Here is a 22,540-nt window from a genome sequence, read left to right on the forward strand (position 1 = left end):
AGGGATTCCATGCGACGGAGGGTGGATGCGTGTATCCTCGCTAACGGAAGACTTTTGAACATTTCCTGTAATAAAGTTTTTGAAGTCACGCTGGTACGTTCTGTTGCTGTGAGTTTCCATTCCATGATTAATGTGATTTGAAGAGAAGTAATAAAATGAGGACTAACATGGAAAGTAAGCATTTCCAGACACATGTTCACATAACATATTTTCTTCCTTTGTGTGTGAGGAATGTTTCCTGAAAGTTTGGCCGTACCTTTTTGTAACACCCTGTATATGCCCACATTAATTTATGACAGCTCAGTAACACCTAGTCTGAAGGTTGCGTATTAATTGAAAGTTTAACCTTTCTGAAGCATATTTCATTGTTCCATCCTTGTAAGATAATAAAAGGCTTTTTTTCTGGTGCATCACTTCATAATATTAATCATGGCCCAACGGAATTATCTTGCCAAAAGCATACAAAATCTTACTTTACTTTGTATTGACTCCTTTCACAATTTTTTTTGAGAATGCTGTAGCTCTTTAACAGACATATCAGTAGAACAATGTTGCACCTCATGAATAACACTGCCCTAAAAAAATTACACTTGGCATGAAAGGTAACTGATTTGCTCTCTCGCAGTAACCAAGTTCGTATTGCATTCTTCAACTGAGGAATCAGATATGCTTGCTTGATTAAGTATACGCCTCTAGACAAAAGCATAATTTTCATAAATGGTTTCTCTTCATCAGGTTCATATTTTAATTAAGGATCAGTAATACTCTGATTTAATAATGCCATTCTCAAAAAACAAACATTAGCACTATACTGTTAGTCAGTAAAGAAATTACAAAAATGCAAACAAATGTACTGACTAATATCAAGTTCATCTATGTTACATTAACTTGAATTAGAAAACTGTTTGACACAGTCAGTGTTGTATAATCCTTTAATGTGCTCTGTAATGGGTTCTTTCGACACTATGTCTTGGGGATTCAGGATGTGGTTATTGGATGTCCCACGATACTCCCATATTTTGAGTACAATTTGCTTTGAATGTCCAGTGTTGAGTTGTTTTACTCACTGACCTGTCTGATATGAACGTAATAATATTAATAATAAAGAATATCATTAGATGTTTATCCCATTTCTGCACACTTTAATGTCCATACATTTAATGAACAAAACTATTAGCTCTATGTCTTACCCACTTCAGCATACAGATTTCCGACATTGCTCGCCTTTCCATTACAATCACATTTTCAGTCAAATATGTGCACATGTATCTGCGCACATCATCAACTGACTGCGAGCAACTTTTGCCAATTATGTGGGAATAGTACACAAACAGACTACCTCGTTCTTTAGCCCACAAATTCACAGTAGCAATGAATGCAAAAGTAAGTACAGAAAATTTTTCGAGTCTGGATATCCAGAACTTGCAATTCTTATTTTTTTTCTGGTATGCTTTAGTGTCATAGTACAGTCTCTTTTTCTTTCTTCTCTTCAAGTTTTTGTAGTATGAAGTGTAATTTATGGCATCTTTAACAATGTAAAATGTAGTAATACTGATTTGCCAAATGACTGTTATTTTCAAACTGAAATTCCTCCCATCTGTCACTAGCTGAAATGTGCTTTGGAGCATTAGACTAGTGAGAACACTGTGGACAGTTTTTATCAGGGTCATATACCAGTGTTTCCCCCCATGCTTTCCATTAAATTAAGCATTGTCTGCTATAAAATGGTGGTTAGATTGCATGGTGATTTCAGAAACCAGTTTGCACATTTCTTGCAAACATTCCTCAGCATGTTCCATGTGGACTGATAGATTTGGTGCTTCCACGCTAGTAATGTCATCACAATGTAAATACACTTTTGATTGTCTTCCACTTAATGTGTTACAGTTTCCTTGAAATTTTAACGTTAAAGCTTCTAATTCTTTTTGTGCCTCATCAGTGGGACAATTAATTTGTTTTGAACTCCACTTAATGTTGTTCAGTGTTAATGATTACACCTGATGATACTTCCCTGATAGACTCTAAAAATTCTTTGTGTACCATCTGTTTGATTTATATTGTTATTCTTATTGAGAGTATGAGTTTCAATGTCTCTGCTCACAATTTGCAGAAATGAAACACTTACGTCATCCAGCGGAACATTCATATTATCGATCTGGACAACCAGTATGTTCAATTGTAAATAGATTTTATCGCATGTTATTTAATCAAATTCATATTGTCTAGTTTTAGATGTAAAATTTCAAAGGATTACATTAAGGTTTGATTGGATTACTTCTAAGGTTTAAACATTTTTCATAACCACAAAGGTACAGTTGCCTAAAAACATTCTTCCAACATGATTAGTTACAAAATTTTTTACATAGCTGGGGCAACAACTGTAGGATGAAACCTTTTTGTAGAAATAGTAAACAACAAATAATTTGCAAAATGGAAGGTTTATTAAAACCCCTTTACCGTGGTTTGAACTTTTGTAAAAACATCATCTTCAGAAGGAAATATTGACAACTGGACTATGTGTTGTGGCAGAGGTACAATAAAATATAGCCAAAAGCTGTCTCTCTAATATAAAATTTCATCTCCATAATAACTAAAATATGAACAACATAGTTATTGACATTTGGTATTTCCACTCTAGTATACAGATAGTGCACTAGTTGTAGAATGGGAGATGGATCTGTTTCTCTGGGATAGTGTGGTGGCCCAGGTTTTGAGCAGATATTTCACTTCAGTGTTTTTGGGAGAAAGTGCTTTAAAAAGTTTAGTGGAAGGATTTGAGACAGGTGCATCCTAGTTTAAGGTAAATCTGAAGGTGTCCATGGACAGTCCTAATGTCAATAAGGCATTTCTGAGAGAACTAAAAGTAAGCTTAAAGTCAAGGGTATCTAGAAGAACCCAAGTTTTTGCACTTTAGGACATGTGGCTTACACACAGTGCACAGCGACTTTAATACAGGTTGTGCTAGCACTTGTTGGAACCTTGTTAGTTTCTGTGAGCTCTATATAATCTATTTAAAAACATTCCCTCCTGCTGATATAATTTCACCAATATTACAGACACTTCATTTTCCTGCAGAAGTTTTGCATCATTCAATAGCTGGAAAATAAAATGGGAGTGGTCTGGGCTCAGCAGATACTAACAGGTGTTGAAAAGTTGGTGAAGGAAGTATAGCTGGTAAAGAAAGGACAGAAGGGGGTAAAACTGAAACTAAAGACCACTATTGGAATTTCTAAGAGTCATAGCTACCAAGTAGTGCATGAGTCTTTAGAGTGACAAGATTCTGAAAGCGCATCTCGCCACTTTTGAAACTGGCTGCACTACTTGAGGCATTTCTGACTAAGTTTGTCAGATGTCTCCCTACCTCATTTCCTCCACAGTCCCCTCCAGCCTATGGTTAGAGAACTAAAGGGAAAAGGTGTCAACCAAAATGTTTTGGAAGAATAGACTTATCTTTAAAATAGATCTGAGTGACAACATAAATCTGTTGTCATCTCAGAAAGTGGACATCGTATACAGAACCAAAAACACTCTTGGTCAGTATAATGTATCAGAGAAAGATATGTTGGGATTCCAGAATGGGTGTCATACATTTATGAAGAGTATGATCTCCCAAATTCTGTATAATTCACTCTTTGCACATTTCTTTCCAAAGGCATCACATATTTACACCAAGAATCTGCAATTAGTACCAACCTTACAAAGAGATGTTTAAGCATAGCAGTGACACATCTCTCTTCCTTAAATCACTCCATTGGTCCTGGGCTGATGCCATTCCTCAAGAGTTCCAAAATCTTTTAGAGATCAGATCAGTAAAGGAGATCTCAAAGAATTCGATGAGAATTGTGGTCGCTTTTGTCCCTCTTGTCCATTCAGGATGGTGTTCATTGGGGATAAAAGAGACATGAAAATCTGAAGAGATTTATCAAGCTTGTTTGGATGTTCTTCCGTGTTAATGCTAGTCTCCTCCATTCTGGTCGAAAATTTGATGGAAACCTCTCTTATCCCTCTGTACCATTTACAATCTGACCATGGTTATGAATCTCCTCCCATCATGAAGCAGTTAAAATCCAGCTTCTGAAATGTGCATGGTAGGTACAGCGTAGCAGCAGCAGCAGTAACAGTAGAAAAAAGGGCAGTTGAGAAGACCTAAAAAGAAAGTGAGAGAGGAAAGAGATTAGAGAAAAGAAAAGAGAGCTGCAAAGGAGAAGGAAAAAAAAACAAAGGTCTTGGAAAGTGTTGAGAAAGTGGTTTTTCAAATTGAAGTTGTTCTGTGACTAAAAAATACTTGCTTGTGATTTTATTCAATGTCAATTTTAAGTGTCCTGACTTTCTTCTTCTTCTTATTCTTATTCCATTTCATTTCACCTGACTTTGGGGTACATTAGGTAAAACACTTTGTGATGTTCTATGCTTTTCTATTAGCCCGGTATTGTTTCATTCATTCTAATCTTGCTTTCCTTTCTTCTTCAGAGGTTTGGATTGTTTGTTTGGTCTTGATTTTGCCTGGTAACCTCTCTTTCTTATCTTTGGTTACTTTTTTCGCAGTTTAATCTCAGAACATATTTTCTGTGTTTGGAGTTCTTTTAAGTCCTTCTCCATTTCCTTCAATGAATTCGGTTTTTTTCTGTTGTGGAAGTAGGCAAAAAAAAATTGCTTATTCCATTTGGTTCATCCTGAGGATGTGTCCAGAAAAATTAGTTCTTCTTTCCCCCATTGTCTCTGATAGTTTGTGGGTTTCTTGGTGATGGGTTTTGTTTCTGTTGTGAATTAGTATGTGGTTATGAAATTTGGGCCCTAGAAGTTTTTGTAATATCTTCCTTTCTTTGATCTCCAGCCTTCAACAGGGCCATCATTGATGGTAAGATAGAGTTTCAGCAGCCTACAGGACTTCTGGTTTAATTATCATGTTACATTGCCTAATTATTGCATTCCATGAGGGGGACTCTTTATTTATTTCTTCTAGATTCCCTAGCATCTTCCTTGAGGGCTTTGCAGCTCATGATATTTGAATTCTTTAACAATTTCTTTTCATTGTTCTCCCACTTCAAGGACTTAATGGGCTTTATCTTGTACGTAACATCTAAGAGTGAGATGCCTATGTTGTTGTTGTTGGGGTATGTTTTGGACTCTTCTTTTGGAGTAGTTGGTTGAGTGCCATCTTCCACTCGTCTGGGATCCTTTCATTTATCCAAACTTGTTTGTGGTTGTGTGTGTGTGTGTGTGTGTGTGTGTGTGTGTGTGTGTGTTTTCTATTGTTGACAAAGGCCTTAATGGCCAAAAGCTTTATTTGTGACAGTCTTTTTGTTGTGCCTATCTGCGACTCAGCATCTCTGCTATATGGTAAGTAGAGTGTTTTTGAGATTCGATATGGTTGGATGTAGTTCATCAATGGTGAGTTGTTCGGAGTTAGAGTTGTTCGTTGTTGAGGTGCTAAAGTACATTATCTGTGGGTTCTTCACAGTTGAGGTGGTTTTTAAATTAACAAATAAATAAAGATATTTAAATTAGCTGTCTTAAGCTGAGATGGTAGTCTGCTGTAAACAATTGTTCCTATTGTATGTGGACTGCAGTCTGCAGCCTTTGTAAAATTTGTAAACTGTATAAGTTCTCTCTTCCACATGTATCATAGCCATGTAAAACACTGATCATTACGTTACGTTCTCAATTTTGTTTAACAAACTTGATTGCCTGTGGGATGTACATGGAATAGATTGTAAGTACTTGACATTTTCTGAAAATTTCTCTTAAAGGCTCTCTATTATCTACCTTAACTACTACTCTTACTGCCCTCTTTTGTAGCTAAAGCCTGTCATTATGGACTGTTTACATCTCAATATATGTTGAAGATGTACATAGTCAATCTAAAATATATTTGTCTTATGGTATCATGGACCAGAAAAGCTGAGACCTGTTCCAGTAAAAGCATATTTGCACTGAGCTTCGTACAGATATGATCAACATGCTCTTTCTATGACAGATGTTCTTTCACAGTTGTTGTTGTTGTCGTTGTTGTGGCCTTCAGTCCTGAGACTGGTTTGATGTAGCTCTCCATGCTACTCTATCCTGTGCAAGCTTCATCATCTCCCAGTACCTACTGTAGCCTACATCCCTCTGAATCTGCTTAATGTATTCATCTCTTGGTCTCCCTCTACGATTTTTACCCTCCACGCTGCCCTCCAATACTAAATTGGTGATCCCTTGATGCCTCAGAACATGTCCTACCAACCAATCCCTTCTTCTAGTCAAGTTGTGCCACAAACTCCTCTTCTCCCCAATCCTATTCAGTACCTCCTCATTAGTTACGTGATCTACCCATCTAATCTTCAGCATTCTTCTGTAGCACCACATTTCAAAAGCTTCTATTCTCTTCTTGTCCAAATTAGTTATCGTCCATGTTTCACTTCCATACACGGCTACACTCCATACATATACTTTCAGAAACGACTTCCTGACACTTAAATCTATACTCGATGTTAACAAATTTCTCTTCTTCAGAAAAGCTTTCCTTGCCATTGCCAGTCTACATTTTATATCCTCTCTGCTTCGACCATCATCAGTTATTTTGCTCCCAAAATAGCAAAACTCCTTTACTACTTTAAGTGTCTCATTTTCTAACCTAATTCCCTCAGCATCACCCGATTTAAATCGACTACATTCCATTATCCTCGTATTGCTTTTGTTGATGTTCATCTTATATCCTACTTTCAAGACACTGTCCATTCCGTTCAACTGCTCTTCCAAGTCCTTTGCTGTCTCTGACAGAATTACAATGTCATTGGCGAACCTCACAGTTTTTATTTCTTCTCCATGGATTTTAATACCTACTCCAAATTTTTCTTTTGTTTCCTTTACTGCTTGCTCAATATACAGATTGAACAACATTGGGGAGAGGCTACAACCCTGTCTCACTCCCTTCCCAACCACTGCTTCCCTGTAATGTCCCTCGACTCTTATAACTGCCATCTGGTTTCTGTACAAATTGTAAATAGCCTTTCGCTCCCTGTATTTTACCCCTGCCACCTTCAGAATTTGAAAGAGAGTATTCCAGACCGTATGGCTACTGCAAAACAGATAAGATTTCACAGTAATTCTCAGTAATTTGTTGTTGTACGTGTAAGTGCCAATGGAGATGTAAATGCAGTAACATTTATATTTAGATTATAGGTAATCAGCAAGTCCATTGTCACCCTTTTCTCTTTACTTAAAAGTACCTTATTTGCAGTAAGGTAAGTTGACAGAAGAGTGCAATTGATTTCTCTCTTGTTGGCAGCATTTCACAGACTAGAATGATACTGTCCTGCCATAACTGTTTTGTTCAAATTGTATTTGAATATTATTCTTATAACTCTCTTTTAAAAAAAGTGCAGCTTTTTGATGAAGTAGATAATGCTCTTTGTTTTTGTCAGTGAGTGTGCTCCCAACAACTAATTTTTCGAAATGGAAATGTTTTATTAATAAATGTTTTACTTTCTTTGGAACCTACTCTCATTCCTGTAATTTTTTTGTTCGTATTACTTCTGACATGTAATTCTGATGTCAGAGTCTGGTATGTTTATTTTAAGCATTAGTTTCTTTTAACACAGAGTAAACCCCCCGTGTTATGTTCCTATATGCAGGAAAAAAAAAAAAATCTAGATTTTGACATGAAATAGATCAAAATTGGTTTGTGACCTGGGAAAACTCAAAGAATCGCAAGGCAGCCTGTACAAACTGTTTTGCTTAATCCCAGTACACACTACTGCCCAGCAGTATAAATTGAACCCACTAGGCAAGTCTGTCATAGGCAGGTGACCAGAACACAATGTAAACTTAGCACCAGACAGCAGATACATAGGACCCGGCTGCTACCACCAGGTCATGTCGCGTCTCACGGGCATCAGTGTCGTAGTCGCTCAGTGTTCACATGGGATTGCTTGCAGGCCTCTATAGCAGCGGCATCTGGATCAACTCTGCTCTCTGATCTGCACAAATGATACTTGAGGTTGCATTATCAGATGATTCATCTGTACAAGTGTAAGAGCAATTATTTAATTGACTTTGGCTTAAATTTTGTGCCTTGTCTTTTTCGTGCACTAGCAATTTACCCGAGACTTGTCATTGAATCAAAGCTGTCTGTGTATTTCACTATCACATAGATAACATTTCAGTTATGTTGACTCAATTAGTAATCTGTGGTTGCATACTGTTCCAGTAAATACACAGCTGGGAAAAAAATAGTACACCCATATAGAGGTTTCCAACTCACTCAAGATTTACAGTTACAACAATTCATATGGTGTACATGAAATTATTACATTTACAGATCAGTAGAACAAGTAGTTCCGAGGTACCAGATATCGACCCATTCTGAAGTACCTATATAAGTACACAGTGTAGCCTTCACAGGTGGAAATGCAGGTGATCGAACTGATGGCGAATACTGTCCTGGGATACATCGTGCCACACCTGCCCGAACTTTTCACATAGTTCTGTAAGATTTGTTGGCTGACAAATCACACGAGTCACTTCTTGTCCTGTCACATCCCCACACGTGCTCAGTTGGAGACAAGTCTGGAGATCATGCTGGCCAGGCAAGTTGCTGCACTTCCTGCAGAGTATGTTGTTTCTCGGGCAGTGTGTGGCCAAACATTATGCTGTAGGAACAGTATATCACCTTCCCGCTGCAAGAACAGCAAAGTAACAAGTGTAACAATGTTCTCAACATACCAGTTGCTGGTTAGAGTCCCCTCCAGAAACACCAAAGGTGAACAAGACTTGTAGCTAATTGCATCTCAGACCCTTAGGCCTGGGGTGGGGCCAGAGTGTCTTAGATGAATGCACTCAATGAGACAGCGTTCACCAGATCTACGGTGTACACACAAATGACCATCACTTGCATCTGTACTTGTACAATCTGCTATAATCACTGAAGACCGCAGCGCACCATTCCATCCTTCCGAGTGATCCTCTGACGGCACCAATCGAGCTGTACACGCTGCTGCTGTGGCGAGAGTGGAAGATGGGCTAGAGGTCTATGTTGATGTTGACACATCTGGGCTCACAAGGCCTCTTACCTGTGCTGCGTAGCCGTACGGTCTGCCACTGCTACTCTAATGATACGACAATCCTGGTGGGCATCTGTGCTGCGTGCAAATCCGTAACGTCATCTGTAGGTGGGAGAATGTTCACGTGACAACTGATACCAGCATCATTGCACAACTGACGCAGCAAGTCTAACTCATATGGCAGTTCTCCGAAAGGACCGTCCTGCTACTCGTATGGCCAGTTGGCAGTTGATGGTTGGAATGCTGACGCCACACTTACAGATATCTGCATAAACCAGTTATGTTGGCCACTGATGTATGTATGGATTGCAATAACCCCTTCAGCATCAACTGTGGCCTGAAGGTGACGCATTGAAACGTCGAAGCTGGTAGCTACGCAATAAATAACCTCCAGTCAAAAGGATGAATGGTCGTGTCAGTATGTAATGAACCCACACAGGTTGCTTATTGCTGAGAGTTATGACTAAATCCTTAGTCATTTATCATTTGTTCATTCATCCACACAGGCACATATTCATTTCTCTGAGCAAAGTAACAAGTTTCCTGAAGATGAACAGCACTTAGCAATACTGTCTCCTAAACTGACATATTGCCTCCACGATATCCTTCATTATTCTGCCATTTATCACATTCTAATGGCTACCCGTGGTCTAGGGGTAGCGTCTTTGATTCATAATCAAAATGTCTTCGGTCCCGGGTTCGATCCCCGCCACTGCCTAAATTTTGATAAATAATCAGCATTGGCGGCCAAAGACTTCCGGCATAAGAAGTCAGCCTTGTAAAAGAGGGCGGAGGAGCCGATAGAGGTTCGGGGCACTCTCTTGTCCTAGGGGTGGGAAATTGCCCCTGAAGACGGAAGACTCAGCAATGATCAACGACATGAGGATGCAGAAGGCAATGGAAACCACTGCATTAAAGACACGTAACGTGTATTCACAGGACATGTGGCCTGTAATTGAAGAAGTGTCATGATGATCTCTCCATTGGCAAAAGATTCCGGAATAGTCCCCCATTTGGATCTCCAGGAGGGGACTGCCAAGGGGGAGGTTACCATGAGAAAAAGATTGAATAATCAATGAAAGGATAACGTTCTACGAGTTGGGGCATGGAACGTCAGAAGCTTGAACGTGGCAGGGAAACTAGAAAATCTGAAAAGGGAAATGCAAAGTCTCAATCTAGGTATAGTGGGGGTCAGTGAAGTGAAGTGAAAGGAAGAAAAGGATTTCTGGTCAGATGAGTATCGGGTAATATCAACAGCAGCAGAAAATGGTATAACAGGTGTAGGATTCGTTATGAATAGGAAGGTAGGGCAGAGGGTGTGTTACTGTGAACAGTTCAGTGACCGGGTTGTTCTAATCAGAATCGACAGCAGACCAACACCGACAATGATAGTTCAGGTATACATGCCGACACCGCAAGCTGAAGATGAACAGATAGAGAAAGTGTATGAGGATATTGAAAGGGTAATGCAGTATGTAAAGGGGGACGAAAATCTAATAGTCATGGGCGACTGGAATGCAGTTGTAGGGGAAGGAGTAGAAGAAAAGGTTACAGGAGAATATGGGCTTGGGACTAGGAATGAAAGAGGAGAAAGACTAATTGAGTTCTCTAACAAGTTTCAGCTAGTAATAGTGAATACCCTGTTCAAGAACCACAAGAGGAGGAGGTATACTTGGAAAAGGCCGGGAGATACGGGAAGATTTCAATTAGATTACATCATGGTCAGACAGAGATTCCGAAATCAGATACTGGATTGTAAGGTGTACCCAGGAGCAGATATAGACTCAGATCACAATATAGTAGTGATGAAGAGTAGGCTGAAGTTCAAGACATTAGTCAGGAAGAATCAATACGCAAAGAAGTGGGATACGGAAGTACTAAGGAATGACGAAATACGTTTGAAGTTCTCTAACGCTATAGATACAGCAATAAGGAATAGCGCAGTAGGCAGTACAGTTGAAGAGGAATGGACATCTCTAAAAAGGGCCATCACAGAAGTTGGGAAGGAAAACATAGGTACAAAGAAGGTAGCTGCGAAGAAACTATGGATAACAGAAGAAATACTTCAGTTCATTTATGAAAGGAGGAAGTACAAACATGTTCCGGGAAAATCAGGAATACAGAAATACAAGTCGCTGAGGAATGAAATAAATAGGAAGTGCAGGGAAGCTAAGACGAAATGGCTGCAGGAAAAATGTGAAGACATTGAAAAAGAAATGATTGTCGGAAGGACAGACTCAGCATACAGGAAAGTCAAAACAACCTTTGGTGACATTAAAAGCAACGGTGGTAACATTAAGAGTGCAATGGGAATTCCACTGTTAAATGCATTGGAATTATTGAATCTCAATGTAGACAAGTGTAATGTGCTGCGAATACACAGAAAGATAGATCCTTTATCATTTAGCTACAAAATAGCAGGTCAGCAACTGGAAGCAGTTAATACCATAAATTATCTGGGAGTATGCATTAGGAGTGATTTAAAATGGAATGATCATATAATGTTGATCGTCGGTAAAGCAGATGCCAGACTGAGATTCATTGGAAGAATCCTAAGGAAATGCAATCTGAAAACAAAGGAAGTAGGTTACAGTACGCTTGTTCGCCCACTGCTTGAATACTGCTCAGCAGTGTGGGATCCGTACCAGATAGGGTTGATAGAAGATATAGAGAAGATCCAACGGAGAGCAGCGCGCTTCGTTACAGGATCATTTAGTAATTGTGAAAGCGTTACGGAGATGATAGATAAACTCTAGTGGAAGACACTGCAGGAGAGACGCTCAGTAGCTCGGTACGGGCTTTTGTTAAAGTTTCGAGAACATACCTTACCGAAGAGTCAAGCAGTATATTGCTCCCTCCTACGTATATCTCGTGAAGAGACCATGAGGATAAAATCAGAGAGATTAAGAGCCCTGAGGATAAAATCAGAGAGATTAAGAGCCCACACTGAGGCATACCGACAATCCTTCTTTCCACGAACAATACGATAAATGAATAGAAGGGAGAACCGATAGAGGTACTCAAGGCACCCTCCGCCACACACCGTCAGGTGGCTTGCGGAGTATGGATGTAGATGTAGATGTAGATGTAGATGTAGACAGAAGAGAGAGCAGATAGGTGGAAAGAATACATTGAAAGCCTCAATGAGGGTGAAGTTTTGTCTGATGTGATAGAAGAAGAAACAGGAGTCGATTTAGAAGAGATAGGGGATCCAGTATTAGAATCGGAATTTAAAAGAGCTTTGGAGGACTTACGGTCAAATAAGGCAGAAGGGATAGATAACATTCCATCAGAATTTCTAAAATCATTGGGGAAGTGGCAACGAAATGACTGTTCACGTTGGTGTGTAGAATATATGAGTCTGGCGACATACCATGTGACTTTCGGAAAAGCATCATCCACACAATTCCGAAGACGGCAAGAGCTGACAAGTGTGAGAATTATCGCACAATCAGCCTAGCAGCTCATGCATCGAAGCTGCTTACAAGAATAATATACAGAAGAATGGAAAAGAAAATTGAGAATGCGCTAGGTGACGATCAGTTTGTCTTTAGGAAAAGTAAAGGGACGAGAGAGGCAATTCTGACATTACGGCTAATAATGGAAGCAAGGCTAAAGAAAAATCAAGACACTTTCATAGGATTTGTCGACCTGGAAAAAGCGTTCGACAATATAAAATGGTGCAAGCTGTTAAGAGATTCTGAAAAAAGTAGGGGTAAGCTATAGGGAGAGACAGGTCATATACAATATGTACAACAACCAAGAGGGAATAATAAGAGTGGACAATCAAGAATGAAGTGCTCATATTAAGAAGGGTGTAAGACAAGGCTGTAGCCTTTCGCCCCTACTCTTCAATCTGCACATCGAGGAAGCATTGATGGAAATAAAAGAAAGGTTCAGGAGTGGAATTAAAATACAAGGTGAAAGGATATCAATGATACGATTCGCTGGTGACATTGCTATCCTGAGTGAAAGTGAAGAAGAATTAATTGATCTGCTGAACGGAATGAACAGTCTAATGAGTACACAATATGGTTTGAGAGTAAATCTGAGAAAGACGAAGGTAATTAGAAGTAGTAGAAATGAGAGCAGCGAGAAACTTAACATCAGGATTGATAGTCACGAAGTCAATGAAATTAAGGAATTCTGCTACCTAGGCAGTAAAATAACGGACGGAGCAAGGAGGACCTCAAAAGCAGACTCGCTATGGCAAAAAAGGCATTTCTTGCCAAGAGAAGTCTACTAATATCAAATACCGGCCTTAATTTGAGGAAGAAATTTCTGAGGATGTACGTCTGGAGTACAGCATTGTATGGTAGCGAAACATGGACTGTGGGAAAACCGGAACAGAAGAGAATCAAAGCATTTGAGATGTGGTGCTATAGACGAATGTTTAAAATTAGGTGGACTGATAAGGTAAAGAATGAGGAGGTTCTACGCAGAATCGGAGAGGAAAGGAATATGTGGAAAACACTGATAAGGAGAAGGGACAGGATGATAGGACATCTGCTAAGATATGAGGGAATGACTTCCATGGTACTAGAGGGAGCTGTAGAGGGCAAAAACTGTAGAGGAAGACAGAGATTGGAATACGTCAAGCAAATAATTGTGGACGTAGGTTGCAAGTGCTACTCTGAGATGAAGAGGTTAGCACAGGAAAGGAATTCGTGGCGGGCCGCATCAAACCAGTCAGTAGACTGATGACCAAAAAAAAAAAGGCTCATTAAATAATCTGTAAATCATTCTGCACTTTGTCTTACTCGAGAGTACAACAATTATTCACCCCTTACTTACACAACACATTATATTCAGTACTCCTTACTTACTCGTGTACACTCATGTTCAGAAAAAACAGAACACCTTGAACAATTAGAGATAGGACGTTCATGTTCTCTGGACTTGTACATTAGGTAGTATGTTCTGCAGAAATGATAAGCATTTCAGTCACCTCAGTTCAGCATGTGTCCTGTTGTCTAGTAAACACAGGTCCGCTGTGGGCTCTGGTAACTTGTTCTGTGCACGATGGCATTGACGAATATAAAGTGCAAATGGTGTCCTCGGTATAGCCATCAATGCTGCATTCACCTGGTTCCAAAGTTCGTGTGTGGTGGTTGACACTGGGTGACAGTGCTGCACCCGCTGTTTCACCATATCCCGTACATTTTCGATTGGTGACAAGTCTGGAGATCTGGTGGGCCAGGCCAAAAGGCTGACATCCTGTGGCACCAAGAAGGCAGGTGCTCATGCAGCAATGTGTGGTCTTTCATTGTCTTGGCAAAAAATGGTGTCTGGGATGTTGTGCAGGAGAACCTAGATTTGTCTAAAAACACTATCTGATGCCATTCCTGTCCCCAATGATGTCATTCCGTACACCATTGCCGCCTTGCATTTTCTGCACACACTTCATCCCACACGAGCAGCAATTTTCCAGATGGATGCATCATATTCTCTCTTGCCAATAATGAGAGCATTTGATGGTACTGTTTGCGCATACATCTGCGAGGCATCCTGCGTGTCTGCTCAAGTCACACTGATCAATCACCTACAGTTCGTAGTGACAACGAGAGCTGCAGGCACATTTTACCAGTTCGTTATGTTGCATCGCAGTATCGATGTTGATCTTGAACCACAGGCAGACATGCCCAAATGCTAAGCATTTCTCCTAAACATACTAATGTACATGTCCTGTGAAAATGATCATCCCGTCTTTAGTTGTCATAGATGTTCTGTTTTTTTTTTTTTTTTTTTTTTTTAACATGAGTGTACATGTTAAATGTAAATGCTGTTCCTCATTTGAATTACAGTCACCCTTATGTGGCTTCCTTCTTTAACATGACTTCACAACAAAATTGACTGCAAAGTTTCTTTTTTTTGTTAGGTTTGTTTGTGTGTGTGTGTGTGTGTGTGTGTGTGTGTGTGTGTGTGTGTGTGTGTGTGGTTTTTTATGGAAGTAATGGAAATTGATTCTTTATCAATGAGGCATTGCTATTTCAATCATCATAAACTGTGTTTTTATATCCAAAGTATGCAGAAATTTGTGTACTATTTTTAGCTGTTAAATCAACAGTTTAGATTTTTTCCAAATGTGGACAGCTATAAGGTAACTTATAAAACTATCAGTAATTTGTTTCTGTGAGATTTATCTTAGTTTGTATGCATGTTTACTGTAAATCTGCATGTTTTTGCTATTTTTTTGCAGGAATGAATCTCGGGAGTTGGACCAGAGGCTGCTGGAGGCTGCTAAAGAAAACAATTTGAAGGAGATGCAGCAGCTGTTAGCCACAGGGGCAGATGTGGAGGCACGGGACACGAGCGGGAAGACTGCCCTTCATTTTTCTGCAAACTCACCGAGCAGACTGAGGTTCCTGCTGCAAACCGGTGCAGATGTGGCACTGCGGGATGGAAGCGGGAGGACAGCCCTCCATTTTGCAGCTACCAGTGGAAATAAGGAAGCTGTGGCATGTCTGCTGCAGGCCGGTGCACGCGTAGATGTGAGGGACACACAGTTCCAAACAGCTCTACATTCTGCCATTCAGGGAAGTAACCTGGAAGTTCTCCAGCAGTTGCTGGCAGTCTCCAGTGACGTGAACACTGCAGACACATACGGGTGCACACCACTGCACCTGGCAGCAGAACGGGGCAACGAAGCTGTGGTACAGGCACTCCTGGATGTGGGTGCGGACAAGAATGCTAGGAACAAGCGAAGAGAGACTCCGCTGCATGTTGCTGAGCGGTGTCATAAGGAGGAACTGCGAGCTTTGCTCAGGTGACCTCAACAAAAATTTCTGTATTTAAGACTGAATAACAAGTTTTGTTCTACTGATACTTGTTTTAAGATACAAGGAATTACAGACATTGGCTGTGAGTGGTTATTCATTTAAATCAATGGGGAAAGCTGAAAATTTGTGCTGGACTGGGATTCAGACCCAGGTGTTCTGTTTACTAGGCAGATGCTCTGACCACTGAGCCATCCGGAAACAGTGGTCATTGCATCAGCACGGACTACCTTAGCACACCACATGTCAGACCCAAATTCTCAACTTATCCACACACTACTAACGTAGTGCCCCTTGCCTATTATTCTCGGTACTCGTGGCATTTCACAGATTCCCGTAAGAGTTTGAGGCCGGTGTGCGACACCTGCACTTAAGAGGTCATTGGCCATCCTCACCTTAATTATATATATGTGATGTCTGTTCTTTTAGACAAGTCTGATAGAGCATAAACCATTTTGATCCAGCGGCCACTGTGACTTTTGCAAAAGAACTGAAACATATGTTTTTTGTATTAGGTGTATTGAACTGCCACCTGCTGCCAGGCACTCCATATCACCGACCTCAGTAGTCATTAGACATCGTGAAAGAGCAGAATGGGGCACTCTGCGGAACTCCTGGACTTCGAATGTGGTCAGGCGATAGGGTGTCAGTTGTGTCAAATGTCTGTACGCAAGATTTCCACAGTCCTGAACATCCCTAGGTTCACTGTTTCTGATGTGATATTGAAGTGCAGCTGCTCATAAGCCACACATCATGCCACTAAATGCCAAACGATGCCTTGCTTGCTGTAAGGAGAATAAACATTTGTCACTTTAACAGTGGAAAAAACGTTGTGTGGTGTGACGAATCACGGTACACAATGTGGTGATCTGATGGCAGGGTGTGGGTATGGCGAATGCCTGGTGAACATTATCTGCCTGTGTGTGTAGTGCCAACAATAAAATTTGGAGGCGGTGGTGTTATGGTGTGGTCGTGTTTTTCATGGAGGGGGCTTGCACCCCTTGTTGTTTTACGTGGCCTTATCACAGCAGAGGACTACATTGGTGTTTTAAGCACTTTCTTGCTTCCTACCGTTGAAGAGCAATTCAGGGATGGCAATTGCATCTTTCAGCACGATCAAGCACCTATTCCTAATGCGTGGCCTGTGGCAGTGTTACACTGTGGTGTCACCGCCAGACACCACACTTGCTAGGTGGTAGCCTTTAAATCGGCCGCGGTCCGCTATTATACGACAGACCCGCGTGTCGCCACTGTCAGTGATTGCAGACTGAGCGCCGCCACACGGCAGGTCTAGAGACACTTCCTAGCACAAGCCCCAGTTGTACAGCCGACTTTGCTAGCAATGCTACACTGACAATTTACGCTCTCATTTGCCGAGACGATAGTTCGCATAGCCTTCAGCTACGTCAATTGCTACGACCTAGCAAGGCGCCATTTATCTTTTGCTGGTTATCTTATAAAGCCTGTACCGTCAGACCGATGTTCACCAATTAGGGAATAAAGTTAAGTATTACATCAACTACGTACTTTATTTGCTATATTAATTACATTGTAATGTTCCAGACCTCACACCAGCCTGCGTGAGCTAAGCGCGTGCATTTCGGCCTCCTTTAGCAACACGGTGTTGGCTCTTCTGCCAACACACAACATACACAACAATAATATCCCTGTAATGGACTGGCCTGTACAGAGTCTTGACTTGAATCCTATAGATCACCTTTAGGATGTTTTGGAATGCCTCACCGACCTGCACCGATACCTCTCCTCAGTGCAGCACACCGAAGAATGGGCTCCCATTCCCCAAGAAACCTTGCAGCACCTGATCGAACGTATGCCTGTGGGAGTGGAAGCTGTCATCAAGGCTAAGGGTGGCCCAACACCATATTGCAATCCAGCATTACCGATGGAGGGTGCCACGAATTTGTAAGTCATTTTCAGCCAGGTGTCCAGATACTTTCGATCCCATAGTGTATACAATTAAGGAAAGGATGGCCAATAATCTCTTCAGTGCAGATGCACACAAGTCTTGAACCCTGATGGAAATTGGCAAAATGCCGCAGACAATAAGGATAGTGGGTAAGGGACATTACATTTGTAGTGTTTGGATAAGTTGAGAATTTGGATCTAATAAGAGGCGTGATAGGGTAGCCTGTGCAGTTTTGATGACCAATGTGTCCGGATGGCTCATTTGTCAGAACATTTGCCTAGTAAACTGGAGACTCAAGTTTGAATCTTGGTGTTGCACAAATTTTCAACTTTCACTGTTGATCAAATCAATGCCCACCTACAGCAAATGTCTGTAATTCCTTTGTGTCGTAGTGGCTGCTGGATCAAATTGGTGCCAGTTCTCTGACATGTCCAAAGAACGGAAACCACATATAGCTAATAAAGGTGAAGATGGCCAATGATCAGTTCATATGCACACTATTTTGTAGTGTGTGGGTAAATTGAGAGCTTGGATCTGATGGTAGGCATGCTAGGGCAGTCCGTGCAGTTGTGATGACCACTGTGTCTGTATGGCTCAGTGGTCAGAGCATCTGCCTAGTAAGCAGGAGGCCTGGGTTCGAATCCCAGTCCAGCACAAATTTTCAACTTTCCCCACTGATTTAAATCAGTCTCCACTCATAGCCTGTGTGTGTAATTTCTTTGAGTCTTAATTCGTTATGGCTCCTGGATCGAAATGGTATCTGTCCTTTCGGACACGTGTGAAAACATTTATTTCAGACTAGTTTTGAGCTTCAGGAAACAACTGACTAGCATCTGAAAGGGGCACTAGTTCTTAGGTAACCAAATTGTTAAATCTTCAAATTTAACACATATTTCGGACAACACAACAACACATATAAGTCACTGAGTAAGTTGACCTGTGTACAAGTCGGCATTCGATTAAACACTGAGTCTCAGTCTAGCGGCCACTGCTCGGCTGGCCGCTTAGGTGGCGCAGCTGCTGCATGGCTGGCAGACAGCGCCGCACGTAGAGGACGTGCGTAATTGCGCGGCGGCACTTTGAATAATTGGCGAGTCACAACACTTTTCCCCCCTTTGAAATTGTTGCACTGGTCTTGATGGAGGTGTCCTGGAGATGGCTAACGTCCATAGGCGTTGTTTGACTCGCCGTAAAGTCTCGAGGAGGAGGCTTCCCGTACGGACGGAAGTGTCCCCGATGATAACGGGTCGAGATGACAGGAGACGTAGGGGTCGAATCTGCTGGGGCCCCCTGCACCAATCTGCCCGTTGCGGCAAGTCCTGTTGATATGACAGGAGACATGGGCGACGTGTCAGCGTCCGTTGGAGGAGGAGGCGAGTAGATGTACTCTGACAGAGGATGGTCCTCCGGTTCCTGCATGGGCACGTCTCCTGGTGGCGTCCGTTCTGGTGCTGGCATCGCGATGACGGTGAGAGGGGTGCGTTGTGAGTATTGAGAGATGCCAAGATCCCGAGCATCAGGTAGAGCCAAAGGTGGTGTGGTGGCATTCGGAACAGGCGTACCTGGCACCCGAGGCCAAAGCTGGTCCGAATGACGCACTGCAACACCTGTGTCCGTCTGGATTTCATACAGGCGTCTGCCACGGTGTCTTAAGATGCGGCCCGGGCTCCATTTTGGCCGCCTGCCATATCCCCGTACCCAGACGAGGTCGTCGGCGGTGAACCGGCCAAGTGAAGGCACCCGCGGCCATGAGGTGGGAGGCCGCAGAAGATGAAGTAGCGTGCGGGGCTGTCGGCCATGTAAGAGCTCAGCCGGGCTGTGATCGCCCATGGGGGTGAAACGGTAAGACGCCAGGAACTGGAGAAGCGCGTCATCAGCAGCAGAAGAAGTCAGAACTTTCCGCATCTGAGCCTTAAATGTGCGGACCAGTCATTCAGCCTCACTGTTGGATTGTGGATGGAATGGCAGGGCCGTGACGTGTGTAACACCGTGACGAGCACAAAAATCCGCAAAGTCGGAAGAGGCAAATTACGGACCATTATCAGTAACAAGAGTAGAGGGGAGGCCTTCCAAAGAAAAAATGCGGGCGAGAGCACTGGTGGTGGCCGCGGTGGTAGGTGACGTGCAACGGACAGTGAAAGGAAAGTTAGAGTAGGCGTCAATTACGAGGAGCCAATAAATACCTAAAAAGGGTCCCGCAAAGTCAGCATGAATGCGCTCCCAGGGCTTCTCAGGCGAAGGCCACGGTGACAAAGATGACTTCGGGGCAGCGGCCTGTGACGCACAAGGGCCGCAGGCAGCGACCATGTGTGTGATTTCAGAGTCGATGCCAGGCCAGTACACATGACGGCATGCCAGAGATTTTGTGCGAGACACACCCCAGTGCCCCTGCTGAAGGAGGCGCAAGACCGAAGCACGCAAAGACGCAGGTACCACAACACGCGGCGAAGCATTGTCAGTGGAGAGGAGGATAACACCATCCCGAGCCGTGAGGCGGTAGCGCAAAGTGTAGTAGTTCTGCAACGGATCAGAAGTCTTAGCGGACGGGCGATCTGGCCAACCCTTCTGAATACAGAGTAAAACCCGGGAGAGGGTCGGGTCAGAACCCGTAGCAGCCGCCAGCCTGTCCCCAGTGATGGGGAACCCATCCACAACCCGCTGCTCGGCAACATCCAGGTGGAAACACAAAAGTTCGTCCCTATCGAATGCCTGATCAGGACCCATGGGAAGGCGAGACAAAGCATCAGCATTCGCATGTTGAGCTGTTGGCCGGAAATGAATCTCATATTGAAACGGGACAAGTAAAGAGCCCAACGCTGGAGGCGGTGTGCAGCCTTGTCGGGAAGTGACGTTGATGGATGAAACAAGGAAACAAGCAGTTTGTGATCCGTAACAAGATGAAATTTTGAGCCATAGAGAAAAACACCAAACTTATGAAGAGCATAAATGATGGCCAAAGCTTCTTTCTCAATTTGAGAATACTTCTGTTGGGCATCCGTGAGCGTTTTGGAGGCATAAGTGATGGGTTGTTCCGAACCATCAGAAAAACAGTGCACAAGGACTGCACCGACCCCGTATTGAGAGGCGTCTGTGGCAGGAACAAGATGTTGGCCAGGTCGATAAGTAGCCAGGCACGGGGCCTGTTTCAGCATAGTCTTTAATTTCTGGAAAGCCGCGTCACATGACGCGGACCAGTGAAAAGGCACGTTTTTATGCAACAGGCGATGCAACGGCTGAGCCACCGAAGCCGCAGACGGTAAAAACTTGTGATAGTATGCTATTTTCCCCAAGAAGGCCTGCAGTTCCTTAACAGATGTAGGGCGAGGAAGGGCATCAATCGCAGCGACAGTCTGTTGAAGCAGACGAATACCATCCCGAGAGAGTTGAAACCCCAAGTACGTGATAGATGCCTGAAAAAATTGTGATTTCTGAAGATTACACTTAAGACCGGCAGTCTGTAAGACATGAAAAAGTGTGCGGAGATTTTGAAGATGTTCTTCAGTGGTGGAGCCAGTGACAACAATGTCGTCCATGTAATTGATACACCCCGGGACAGGGAGAAATAATTGTTCCAAGAATTGCTGAAAGAGAGCAGGGGCGCTAGAAACCCCGAATGGCAAGCGTTGGTATTGATAGAGGCCGAAAGGCGTGTTAAGGACCAGAAACTGCCGGGAAGCAGCGTCGAGAGGAAGTTGATGATAAGCTTCCGACAGGTCAATTTTAGAAAAATACTGTCCTCCAGCGAGTTTAGTGAACAGTTCTTCAGGACGGGGCATAGGGTAAGTGTCGATGAGGCATTGAGCATTTACAGTGGCTTTGAAATCGCCACAGAGACGAATATCACCATTGGGCTTAGCAACTACAACGACAGGAGAGGACCACTCACTGGAAGTGACAGGAAGCAAGACCCCTGAAGCAGTGAGACGATCCAACTCCCGTTTTACCCGATCACGAAGGGCCACAGGAATGGGCCGAGCCCGAAAAAACTTAGGCTGAGCAGTGGGTTTGATCGTGATATGAGCTTCAAAGTCGTTTGCACGGCCTAACCCAGGAGAAAAAAGGGACGAAAATGTCGACAAGGAATCCAGTTGAGCATAAGGAATAGCGTCAGAGACAATATTGACAGAGTCATCTATGGAGAACCCAAAAACGCGAAAGGCATTGAAACCAAAAAGATTTTCTGCGTTGCTCTGGTCGACCACAAATATGGGAACAGTGCGAACGACGGATTTGTAAGATACCTCAGCATTAAACTGTCCCAAGAGAGAAATCTTCTGTTTATTGTACGTCCGTAATTGCCGAGTGACAGGGGACAGGAGTGGAGAACCCAGCTGACGATACGTCTGAGAATTAATTATACTGACAGCAGAACCGGTATCCACTTGCATGCGAACATCTCGACCAAGGATTTGGACAGTGAGGAATAACTTCCCTGAAAGGGAAGAAGTACAATTGACAGACAACACAGAATCAGAATCAGCGTCATGTTCGTGAACATCATGTATGCGGTCGGATTTACAAACGGAAGACACATGACCTTTCTTTTTGCAATTGTGACACACAGCCCAACGTTGGGGACAATCCTCGCGTGAATGTTTCGTAAAACACCGCGGACATGAAGGAAGTTGCCGGGGATTTTGCTGCAGTTTCTTAGTGGGTTGTTTACGGCTAGGCCGAGGCTGCGCATGGGAGCGTACTGTGGCCACGTCGGCCGGCGGGGACGTGCCGCACGCGTCGTCAACAGCGCACAGAGGTTGTATTTCCCTGACATCACCCCACGCCTCTATTTGCGC

General features: G+C 42.8%; 1 protein-coding gene and 1 non-coding gene across 2 annotated transcripts in view; both read left to right on the plus strand.

The window, feature by feature from the left end:
* LOC126106873 (poly [ADP-ribose] polymerase tankyrase-1-like) overlaps positions 1-22,540 on the plus strand; it is a 135,371-nt gene that overhangs the window by 76,240 nt on the left and 36,591 nt on the right. The window contains exon 3 of the mRNA XM_049913271.1: positions 15,244-15,810. Coding sequence (XP_049769228.1) covers positions 15,244-15,810 — 567 coding nt within the window. The remainder of the gene's footprint in view (positions 1-15,243; positions 15,811-22,540) is intronic.
* On the plus strand, positions 18,331-18,403 carry Trnat-agu (transfer RNA threonine (anticodon AGU)). The gene has a single exon. It is a non-coding gene; the product is annotated as a tRNA-Thr (tRNA).

This window comes from Schistocerca cancellata, chromosome 10 (genome assembly GCF_023864275.1).
Source record: "Schistocerca cancellata isolate TAMUIC-IGC-003103 chromosome 10, iqSchCanc2.1, whole genome shotgun sequence".
NCBI lineage: Eukaryota > Metazoa > Arthropoda > Insecta > Orthoptera > Acrididae > Schistocerca > Schistocerca cancellata.